The following is a 12529-nucleotide window of genomic DNA, read 5'->3' as shown; positions in this document are numbered from 1 at the left end:
TATAGTGGTGGCTGACAAACTGCGATTGGGTCAGAGGTAGATTCCTCTCTCTTCCCCAACCAGATCTGAGACTAGTGACAGATGAGTCCCTCCTGGGAAGGGCCGACGACCTGGGAGAGGGGGAGATCACAGACTTCTGGTCTCCGGCGGAGTCTGGACTCCACATCAACCTGTAGGAGGTCTGGGCGATCAGACTAGCATTGAAGGCATTGCTTCCCTCTCTCAAAGGGGCAGTTGTGAAGGTGTTCATGGACAACACCACTTCCAACTGGTACTGCAACAAGTAGGGCAGGGTTGGGTTATGTACCCTTTGTCAAGAGCCTGAATGGTGTCTCCATCCGGAGGTGGAGCAAGGTCCCTTTCAGAAGTGGGGAGAACCTTGGCTTGATCTGTTTGCCTCCACAGACAATGTACAGTGTCAGCAATATTGCACGTTGTAGTTTCAAAGGCGTCAATCGCTCAGTGACGCTTTTTGTCTAAAATGGAGTTAAGGTCTGCTGTACGCCTTTCCGCCCATACCACTTCTGTCCAGAGTTCTCAAGAAGATCAAGAACGACTGAACCCAAGTAATCCTTGTGGCTCCAGAATGGGCATGAAAAGTCTGGTATCCTGAGCATGGCCATCAGTTCTCCGATCAGACTGCCCCTGCGGCAGGATCTTCTGTTGCAGCAGCAGGGGAGGGTTTTCCACTCAAACCAGTCCAGTCTCCAACTCCTTGTGTGGAGTTTGAGCGGCGGCATTTGACAGCTTTTGGCCTTCTGCCCGGAGTCTGTAATGTAATTTTGGTAGCCAGGCGTCCCTCCACCAAAACTGTATACGCCTGTTGTTGTGCATCGTGCACAGGCAAGTCTGCTCACCTCCTTTCTGGCCCTCTTTGAGGTCCTGTTGTTTATCCTTTCTTTGGCCCAGCCCGGTGTTGCTATGGGCACTCTCAAAGGTTGTCTGTTTGCATTTTCAATTTTTTTACAGTTGCCTGATCAACCTTCCTTGTTTAAGTCTCTCTTTGAAAATAGGTTCCTTAAAGGCCTTACTCACATGCTTCCTCCTTCCCCATTCTTTATTTCCCCAATGAGATTTGATTTGGTTCTGACATTCCTAATGTGCTCATCTTTTGAGTCTCGCCACAATTTTCCTCTCAGTCTTCTCACTTTGAAAACAGCATTCCTTGTGGTCTTTACATCTGCCTGCAGGGTAAGTGAGCTTCAGGCATTGCCATCTGAGCCACCTTACCTTTCCATCTAGTCTGGCAAAGTGGTGAGACACACTAGGGTTTCCTTTTTGCCAAAAGGGGTTAGGGCCTACCATTTAGGCCAGTCCATCACCTTGCCTACATGTTATCCACCCCCACATCCTTCTACGGTAGGGGAGAGACCCCACTGCCAGGACCCAAAAAGAGTGTGGGTGTTCTACCTTGATCGTACTTAAGAGTTCCGGGTGGATGATCAACTCTTTGTTGGTTAGGTGGGTGTGAAGCAAGGTTGGGCAGTGCAGAAGAGAACCATCTCCATATGAGTGGTACTCTGCATTAAAATGTGCTAAGCACAGGCTAAGAAGCAACCCCCTCAGGGTTTGCATGTGCATTTTACTAGAGATGTGACAAATGCAATAGCATGCGAAGTCCCAGTCCTTGACATCTGTGAGGGTGCAACATGGGCATCTCTGCAAACATTTACCAAACACTACTGCCTGGACAGTACGGTCCGGTAGGGGCAGACACTTTGCCTGTTCAGTCCTGCAGGACTTTCTTGTATGTTCTCAGTTCGCAAACCCACCTCTGGGGGCGGTATTTCTTGGGTATCTATTCTAAGGTAAGGAATCTGCAACTAAATTTCTCTATCAGATGGACAAGTTACTTAACCGTGGTAACACATTATCTAGTTGCAGATTCCTTAACAACTTATCCATCCTCCCCACTCTGCAAACTGATTTCTAGGGACAGGGACTCTCTTTCAGGGTCCTAGTTTTGACGCACCAGTAGTCCGTGTTGTTCGTGGTTCTGTGTTTCTTGCATAGAGAGTCAAACTGATGTCAGCGTGCCGGGGTGGTGCCTATATAGGACCTGCAATGTCATATCCTGTGTGTTGGAACTGAAGACGGACGTGGCGGTGATCAACGCTACCTAATGGCGTGCAGTGGTACAGCTTGAGAAAAATATTCAGATCCAGACTGACGCCTGGGAGGACATTGTAAGGTAAGCAATCTGCAACTAGATATTGTATCTACTGTAGGAAAGTGCCCCTTGTGGCATGGTTAACCCCCTCCCCCCCTTTTTGCCTGATATTGATGCTGACGTGACTTGATTGAGTGTGTGCTGGTATCCTGCTAACCAGGCCCCTGCACCAGTGTTCTTTGGTTTGATATCAAACTTCTCAGCACAATAAACCCGCAGGGCATCTTAGAGGTGCCCCCTGTATTTTGCCCAACTCTTTAGTGCAAGGCTGACCAGTCTGTTACATCCTGCCACTAACAGAGAAGATTCTTACCCCATGGAGTGAAGACCTTTGTGCTGTCTTGGGTAAGAAACAAACCCTGCTCTTGGTGGAGGTGCTTCACACGTCCCCCCAGTTCAACTGCAGCACTTGGCGGTGAGCCTCAAAGGCTCGGGCCTCCTGTTACTGTGCCCCAGAGCGCTACAGTTAGTGGAGATACCCCCCCAGACCAGGCCCCACTTTTGGCAGCAGATATGGTGGGAAAATTAGGTAAAAGAGGGAGAAGTGACCACTGCAGCTAAGACCACCTCTAATGTGCCCAGAACTTAAGTGACCCCCTCTTTGCCTAATCCCCCATCTTGCTTTGGAAGATAGGGACCAGTAGGGTTAGGAATGTTCCCCCTTCCCTACTGCCCTCTGACCCCTGTAACACCCCTAAATCTAGTATTTAGGGGCTCCCCTGAACCTTACGCACCAGATTCCTGGCGACTTCAAGAAGAAAGAAGAAGGACTGCTGAGCAGAACCCAGCAGTGAAGACTCCAGATGACAACTGACTTGGCCCCAGCCCTACGGACTGTCTGCAGCTTCAAAGACCTCTGCTCCAAAAAGGCGACACATCCTGCAGGACCAGTAATCTCTACAAATCCCCAGAGGACTGCCTGCGCAGCAGAGAACCAAGAACCCCCGAGGACACCAGCCTTGTCCAGAAGAAATCTCCAAAAACCGCCCTGGGTCTGCGAGCCCTGTCCGTTCTGCACCCGACGCCCATGGCCCTAGTCCAGGTGGCCCACTGGTCCAGAGAAGGTCACCAGGCGATTGCAACCTCGATTCCATTCTGGGATGACCACTCCTGGCCACCACCATGATGCCTGCAGCCTGAATCCAGAGGGCCCCCGACTGCGACCACATCTAACGAAGATTCCTGATGCCTAAAGGTACCCCTGCAGCCCCCTGGCCTTGAGAAATTGGACCGATGGTCCAACAACATCCGGCGGGCGCCTCTCCCTCCTGTCCAGCCTTTGGTTTTCCAGAACTGAAACTGCAACCTATTTGTGACCCCCGGGGTCTCATCATTGAAAGGCATTGGGCACCCGGCACTGTGTTTGCACCCTGCACCGCCCCGTGCCGCTGAGGGTGTGTGTTTGGTGCTGACTTGTCGCCCCCCACCAGGCCTGTGTCCTCAAACCGCAGGTTCTTACCTGTAATCGATTTTCAACCAAGACCCCCAGTCCTCATAGGATTCCATTGCAGACCCTAAGTCAACTTTTACCTCTGCACCAAGTAGGCCCGTGTTGCTGGTGGTGCAGTTGTGGGGTCAACTTGAACTTTGACCTGTGGACCTAACTCCTGAAGACTGGAATCGTAAGTCGTGTACTTACCTGTTAAATGTGCTAACACTCACACCCTCCCCCCCTTCGCCCCCCCATTGACTCCTATGAAAATTTGCACTAAATGTCAACTATTGAAATTGAAAAGTTTTTCTTACTCGTAAACTACTTTATCTGCAAAACCCAAGCAAAGTACATTTGATACATATGATTGATACTTACTTACAACTGTACTTAGCTTCAACAAAGATCTTTTGCTTCTGGAAATAAAATAACAAAATATATTTTTGCTTTAAAAAAAACAATTGGCCTGGAGTTAGTCATTGAGTGTGTGCCTCATTTCTTGACTGTATGTGTACAACAAATGCTTTGCATTACCCTTTCATAAGCCTAACTGCGCGACCACACTACCACTAAAGAGAGCATTAGTATTATCTATTTTAGCCTCTGTTAAGTCTGGGGAACCCCTGGACTCTGAGCACACTATACCTCATTTTCTTATAGTATATACAGAGCCAACTTCCTAATCTACAAGATAAGGTGTTACTGAAGGTAAGTAACTTGTCTGTTACAAAGCTTGGAAATTCTGTTATACATACTTCAGTGGAATGCATTGTTACTCCTTTTTTATGCTGTCTTGACATAATCCACACATGAAGTTTGAGATATATACATTTTTGAAATATTTTTTATTGATCCATAAATGTGGGACTACAGATTGTGAATGTGGAATACATATGTATGGAAATTATGTTCTAATTGTAAAGATACATTCTCTACTTCCACACATACTTAACCCCCAAGCAGTACCATATAAATGATACATTGTTTGTTGATATTAAACAAATAACTGCCCTTATGAAAGCAAATCAATTTTATTTTTTGCAGCCTGGGGCAAATCCTAAATCCTCTTCTCAAGGCGCTGTTCTTGCAGAAGCAGAGCAACAGATTTTGCGGGATCTAATGAGTGATGCTATGGAGGAGATGGATGGCCATCAAGCTGCTTCTCCTGTAAATCATCTTCTTAATGGTAAGAAGAGCCTTCGTTTTTGCGGTACATCTGAACCTAGGTTAAATTTGAGTTTAAACAGCCGATGCATTTGTCTCATTATAACCTTATTGCAACCTATTTATGACCACATACTTTTATTTCCTTGCATTTGAACCAATTTTGCAAAAGCCACATTGTTACTGGAGAGAATGTTACCATATTGAGTTGATGGCACCAGATGGTGTTTTCTGACACCAACCATGGCATCTCTAAACCTCACCTGAAGTGAAGAAACAGTTACTAATAAAGGCAACTCACCATGGTGATGTTAGTTCATTTGCTAATATACGTCAACAGACACAGGGCTCTGGAGTCACCAAGAGTCATAGAATATTTTTGATGTATTTTTCTCGCCAAAATCATCAGGCTTTAGACATGCGATTTGTGTTATACTGCTGTTAGCTTGAACCATACGGCAATCGCCCTTGGTGTCTGGGAAGTAGGAACAATGCATTACAGTGTGACCTTTGAACTTGCATGAATCCTTAAATGATCTGTGAGAGGAAGACTAAACTTTACATGACTATATCAACGATCTCCCTTCCCCTTAAGGGGGTACAGGAAGTTCCTCCTCATGAACAACATTTTAAGCATACTTCATTAGCTTCTTCAGACCGGCTTTGTGACCTTCATCTCATACCTCAGGTGATCTGTCCCATAGCAGGAGCATTTGCTAGTTAAATAGAGGCCTTTAAACAAGCCATGTTGAACCTTTTTTTTTTTTTTTTACTCCTAAGGTTAATGCTAAATCAGTGTACACTCTGGTTCCTTCTTTGACACCACACCTTCGGTCAAGCTTGGTTTCCTCAAAGTCAGATGGCTCTGCAGATACAATGCTGGTTGTGACTTTTGTTGCAAATCTGCTTTTTAAGAAAATTGGTTGTTTGGCTTTCTTGTCCAGTGAATGATAGAGGCACAATACTATAAACAGAATCTGTGGCTTAGAAAAGTATGTATAGAGCTAAGGCCCAAGCCGAACATTGCTTAAAGATTAATTCACCTAGAGTTTTAAAATAGCTTCACATGAGATCTTTCCATGGTTTGAAAATGTATTTGGTTTTAATTTTGATGCCTTTCGGTTCCTCCATCCATCAGGTCTTATTGATGCTGTTGAGAATGACAGAAGCGAGGCAGATGATCTCTTTGCCTCCAATATACTCGAACATGTCATTTTGGCGATTTACAAAATCTCAGAGCTATACACCACACAGGTTGTGAATTTTTTGCCAGCAGAACCTTCTACTCCTGAGCAAGCACAGTATGCTGTGGCTATAAAATCGCAAAAGTAAAAATTGATTAGCGGAATACTTGATTTATTTTGAGGCACAGGCAATTACTCAAGGTTATAACTTAGTCTATATTTTCTACCCACCAAGCCACCTTAGATATGAACCAGCCATTTGCAAATCAAGATTTGTGTTGCTGTAGTAAGAACAGTCTAGCCTGAACTGCCAGGCGGGGTCTTCTCTGAGTAGAAACATAAACAACTCCAGACTGGTTTCCACATATTTAAGCAGTAGGGGGAAGCTTGAATCCTAAGGCATGTCATCCGATTGCATCTAGAGTGTTGCAGAGAAGAAAAAATAAAAGGGATGGCTGGATTAATTCAATTAATCTCACTGGGCTGTCATTAATTGATCTAGAAAGGAAGAGCAGTCCAAAAGCAGATTAGATAAGGGCTACATCATCACTTAGCCCCAAACGTGAGACCAGCCAACTGGTTTTGCCGTGAGTCTGAGGGACTCCGCTGATTGATATTTTTGCCATTTAGAAAAACGGAAAGTGTCATTCTGTTCAGTCAATTTCTCTAGAAGGTTCTCTGGCAATACGTTTGTTCTCACCTAGTTGTATAACGTGTGTCACCTTCCTCCCCTGCCCTCTTTTGCATAGAGTGATCCAGAAGATTCCATTTCAAACAGAAAGAGTGATATTAGTAGATACAGACTGGATGCACAGGATGTGCTTTCAAGACCTTTTTCATTGCAGTTTTCTAATTCCACTAGTCCTTCCTCTCAGCGATGCTTTGCTTTTTTGGAATTAGGACAGAATTCTTAATTCCAGCGCTCAATCGCTATGTCTAATTGTTTGTAAATCAACAGGTTAGCTTTGGTGTTTTATTGCTGCCTCCAGAAATGTTGGAGAATTTGTTAGGCGGCAGAAGCTCTTCTATGAGGGCAGTCTAATCTGGTAGATCGGTTGTGTTTCAAGCATAGTGCATAGATAACTCTAGAGCTTTCCAGGCTCAGACAATTCTATTTTACAGTTAGCAGTGCCTTTTGAGAGGAAAGAGGTGAGTGAGCATTGGCAAGATCTTCATCTTTTTCATGAGACCTTTATTTGAACGTTTGGATTGGCGTCAGATCAGTTTTACTTCTTGGAAGTGGCTTTCCTTCTAGCTAATACTTCAGCGTGGCATGCCAGTTAACTCAGTGATTTCTGCTTCTCCTCCATTTAGTGCATTCTCTACGGTCAAGATAGTTCTGAGAGTTAAACCTTCTTTTCCCCCAAAGACATACTCTAAATATAATGGTGGTCATTACAACCCTGGCGGACGGTGTTAAAGCGGCGGTAAGACCGCCAACAGGCCGGCGGTAAACAAATTGCAATTACGACCGTGGCGGAAACCGCCAACAAAGACAGCCACTTTAACACTCCGACTGCCACGGCGGTACAAACAAACAGTGCGGCAGTCACCGCCAACAGACAGGCGGGAGACAATGTACCGCCCTCACTGTTATGACAGGCCAATCCGCCACCTTTTCCGGGGCGGATTCACCGCGGATAAAAACACAGCGGAAACAGGAATTTCGAAGGGAAAACGCTCACCTCTACACAACCCACGAGGAAGGAGGACACCATGGAACCGGAACTCCAAATTCTACCTGCGATAGTCTTCCTGTTCCTCTACCAGGAGCACGAACGCCGGCGGCGAAGACCACGGTGAGTACTACACCTACAACACGGGAGGGGGGAGGCAAAAAACAGGGACACACACATGCAACACCACACCCCCACTCCCACCCACTACAACACACACACTAATGCATATCAATACATCACAGTTACACCCCCCAAGCCCCCACGGAAGAATGCAAAGACTAAAGAAAATGACTGTAACCATCGGAATATATTACAAACAAGTAGGCAGAAATATATATACACTGTAACCGGGCATCTATCGCCTCGGTTACGCTTCATCGCCGCGAGCCGACAATCCCATACTCCCGGGGCACTCAGGAGAGGAACAGCATTGAGGGAATGACGTCAGATGCAGAATGCGCCAGAGGAGAGCTTGAAATGGAAGACGGACACCGGACTAAGTCGTCAGAGAAGCAGGAAGGAACCCTGCCATCGAGGACCGCGGAGAAGGAGACGCCGCTAGTGCCGAAAGACGAGGAGTCCAAAGAGGAGGAATCCCGCGACGAGAACCCGAGGGAGCTGGAGGACGGAGAACCAATCTACCGGGCGCAAAAGAACTTCAAGGAGATGCCGGGGAACCACGGATGGGCCCGCCATGTCCCAGGAGGGGCGTGGCATTCTCAGGTACGATCGTACCTTAAGCTTTCTTTTCTACCTAAATGGTTACCGGGCGGGAGGAAGTGTACGGGGGCTGAAGGGAGGAGTGGGCAAAGGTGCTGTAAAGAAGGGGAGGTACTTTGAGCCACTTGAAACAATTAATCCAACGAACAACAACTGTATTAAAACCCCCCCAGTTATAAAAAGTCACTAAAAGAGAGAGAGAGAGAGAAAATACTCATGGGAAGGTGAATTCACTATTGAGATAAATACCCAACCACAACCCTGCACCCCTATCCTCCCACTACCCCTACTAACCATCCTAAAACCCCCTGAAATCGACCTCTACGCTTACCTGTTGTCCCGTTCTTTCTGTTTTGGGGAAACCAGTCCATCATCACGGGAGAGAAGATCAGACCCTCATCCACCAGCGTACAGACACGGTTGAGCTCTCCATCCGAACACCTAAAAGAAGCAAAAATCGCCCTGTGAGCTCACTAGCACTCAAACAAGAAAACCCAGCAAAGTGATAAGAAGGAACTGGAAAACCAATAATAATAAAGAAATTATCCAACCAAAACCTGGGGCCTATAGCATTATTCCAATATCCATCCCATATAGACTTAGAACCCATTACAGTGGTGTCAGAAGTGGGACATTGGAATAGGCACCCAGGACGCATAGAGACAATGGAAGGTACTCCTACCATAGCGGATATGATGCAACAATTGGCTGAAGGACAGAGGCACCTTCAGATCGTGTGGGAAAAACAACAGAAAGAAGCTAAGGTTGAAAGAGAAGCCCTTCAAAGTGCCCTTAAGAGTCAGGCCACTATCATGGCAATCAGTTGGCCAGAGAACGCTCTAAAATCTTTAACAGACACCATCGCGGCCACCCTAGTACATCCAAATGTACCAAGCTCAGTGCTACAAAGGTACCAGGAAGGCGAAGACCCGGATGCCTTTTTTACAAACTTTGAGCGAGTTGCCACTTCAGCCACCTGGCCTCAAGATAGGTGGAGTCAGTATATTGCCCCTTTATTAACGGGAACCCTCCAAGCAGCTTATCAAGCCGTGAACCCGGGAGGTACCACACCCTACCAAGATATTAAAAAGAGCATCCTGGAGAGGGTGGGGTTTGGCACAGATCATTATAGAGTTCGGTTTAGGAAAGCCAAGTTGGGACCGTCTGAGAATCCAAGAGCCTTGTATTTCAGGGTAAAAGATCTGGGTCTCAAATGGCTTGGGCCCATAGGGACTAATAGGGAAGATATTATTGAGGCCATTCTGCTGGAACAATATCTAGAGGCTCTACCCGTCACCACCCGTAACTGGATCAAACAACATCCTAGTCCCGGCGCGAATACCACCATTGAGTTGGCCTGCGCTTTTCACCGCTCCCTTGAGTTTAAAGCACCCCTCCATCGTGCGGCCCCTACAGCATCTCGTCAAAACGTGGGACCGATTCCCTCCTTGGGAAGAAGACCGGTCGAAGACACTATAAAATCCAGAGGGATGGAGAAAACATTTTTGCAACAACCCCAATGTTAAAGTTGTGGGGAGTGGGGCCACATAGCCCGGGTATATCCCCTTAAAACCGATAAGACAGAACCTATGGAGATAGGTATTACTAGAGGACGGGTTTACTTCACCGGGGGAAAAGATACCTATTATAAGAAAGAGCTATTACTCAATGGGAGAATAACCATGGTACTTATTGACTCAGGATGTAGCCAGTCAGTAATCAGAGCTGACCTGATAGACAGCCATACCATTACTCCTGGGATTACCATTTCAATTTGCTGTATCCATGGAGAAGCCCGAGAATACCCCATGACTTGGGTCACCCTTTCTTGGGAGGGGAAATAAATACCAATAAGAATTGGAGTAGTATATCGGTTGGTTGAATAAGCCATAATCGGAACGGATTATAAGGACTTTGCTGTTCTTTTGGATAGTACGAGGATCCAGGAAGACACTAATTCCTGGTGGAAGAATGCCCCTTTTTCCAGCACACAAATACAACCTCAGGCTATCCGTTATAAACCTAGTAGAAAGGAGAAACGGGAAACCAAAAGACTCTATGGACAGAAGGACACGAACTATAATCGGGTAATTACACGAGTCCACACCCTCAATAGTCTTCTCCCATTCCGCACGTGTCAAAGGGAAGATCCTAGCCTACTTAATGCCAGGAGAAATGCCCGACCTCGAACCCCGGAAGATAAGGGCCCTTCTTTTTCCATAATCAAAAATCTGCTTTATAGATTCACTAACACTGACAGTCAGGAAAAGAAACAACTACTTGTTCCCGAGCCTTATAGACTACAAGTATTACATATGACCCATAGTCAACCGGGAGGTGGTCACTATGGGAGAAAAAAACAGAAGAATATCTGTTAAGTAGGTTTTATTGGCCTGGCGTATTTTCCCAGATCAGGAAATTCTGTCAACAATGTCCTAAGTGTCAGTTCATTGATCCAGGGCCAAAGAAGAGAGCCCCCTTACAACCCCTTCCCATTATCGAAATACCCTTTTCCCGGATAGGGATGGACATCATAGGACCTCTCATACCCTCCTCAAAAGGTTATAGATATGTACTAGTATTAGTGAATTACGCCACTTGGTACCCCGAGGCCATCCCTCTCACCAGTATTAACACCAAAAGTGTAGCTAACGCTATGATAGGTTTCTTCTCCCGAATAGGCTTTCCTAGAGAGATCCTAACAGACCAAGGAACACAATTCATGTCCAATCTAATGGTTCAGATCTGTCCACTTCTAGGAATTAAACAAATAAGGACTGCAGTTTATCATCCTCAAACTGATGGTTTGGTGGAGAGATACAACCGCACCCTGAAAACCCTTTAAAAAAAAATCAGTTTCTGAGTCGGGTAAAGACTGGGATAGGAGGTTGCCACTAGTACTGTATGCCATTCTGACCCATGAGCAAGCATCCACGGGACACAGTCCTTTTGAATTAGTGTTCGGACGGCAACCACAAACATTATTAGATATGGCCGCGGAATTGTGGGAAGAGGAGGAAGGGGGAGAGAAATCCCTTTTAGAATATACTAGCGATCTAAAAACCCGACTTCAATCAGTATGGGAAGATGTAAGGGAAAATATGGAAAAAGCCCAGAATAAACAAAAACAGGATTATGATAGGAGTACCCAAATGAGGACCTTAAACAAGGGGGAAAAGGTGTTAGTACTCCTGCCCAACTCCGATAACAAACTATTGGCCAAATGGCAAGGGCCGTATGAGGTTATAGGAATAGTGACCTCAGTTACCTATACAATCCAACTGGCTGATAATCCCAAAAGAACCCAGATATTCCACATAAATCTGTTAAAAAAATGGGAAGAGCCAGCAGGTTCTCAGGCAACTGGATGTTTGGTCAACACGGTTAAAGAGCTAGAGATCGGATGGTGACCTACTGATAGAAATTCCAAAACCGAAGAGCCTCAGAGAAATACGCACCTCACGTCAAAGCAAAAGAACCAGATAACCCAACTACTCACCTGTCATAATCAGGTATTTTCTACGCAGCCGGGTAAAACCACCCTAGTGCAGCACCAGATTTCAACCCAACCAGGTAAAATAGTCCGGTTACGACCCTATCTTATTCCCGAGGCCCGAAAAATCCTAGTAGAGGAAGAAATAGAGAAAATGTTAGACATGGGAATTATAGAGCCCTCAAAAATTCCCTGGTGTTCCCCGGTGGTGTTAATCCCCAAACCGGATGGATCAATACGTTTCTGCAATGACTTGAGACACCGCATTGACCTGTCTGAATTTGATACCTTTCCCCTTCCGAGGGTGGACGAACTTATAGAAAGACTAGGGAAAGCCAAGTATATGCCCACCCTTGATTTGACAAAGGGATACTGGCAAATTCCATTAGCAGCAGAGGATAAGGAAAAAACGGCCTTCTCTACCTCCTCGGGCCTGTATCATTTTAACGTCCTCCCTTTTGGTTTACATGGGGCACCGGCCACATTCCAACGTCTTATAGACTCTATATTACGACCCCACACCAGATACGCAGCTGCCTATCTGGATGATATTGTTATATATAGGGAGACCTGGGATGACCACTTGCGCCATTTATATAAAATCTTTACTGTCTTACACCAAGTGGGACTTACAGCCAATCCCTCTAAAAGCCGTTTAGCCTTTCATGAAATCTCTTATTTAGGGTA

At 45.9% G+C, this 12529-nt stretch overlaps 1 protein-coding gene across 2 annotated transcripts in view; it reads left to right on the top strand.

The window, feature by feature from the left end:
- The window catches only part of ATG2B (autophagy related 2B), an 860766-nt gene that overhangs the window by 464446 nt on the left and 383791 nt on the right, over positions 1-12529 (top strand). For both annotated transcript variants that reach the window (XM_069208269.1, XM_069208268.1), the window contains exon 29: positions 4647-4788. In XM_069208269.1, coding sequence (XP_069064370.1) covers positions 4647-4788 — 142 coding nt within the window. The remainder of the gene's footprint in view (positions 1-4646; positions 4789-12529) is intronic.

The sequence above is a fragment of the Pleurodeles waltl genome, chromosome 9 (genome assembly GCF_031143425.1).
Source record: "Pleurodeles waltl isolate 20211129_DDA chromosome 9, aPleWal1.hap1.20221129, whole genome shotgun sequence".
NCBI classification, from domain to species: Eukaryota; Metazoa; Chordata; class Amphibia; order Caudata; family Salamandridae; genus Pleurodeles; species Pleurodeles waltl.
This window is presented reverse-complemented; position numbering and strand designations above follow the sequence as displayed.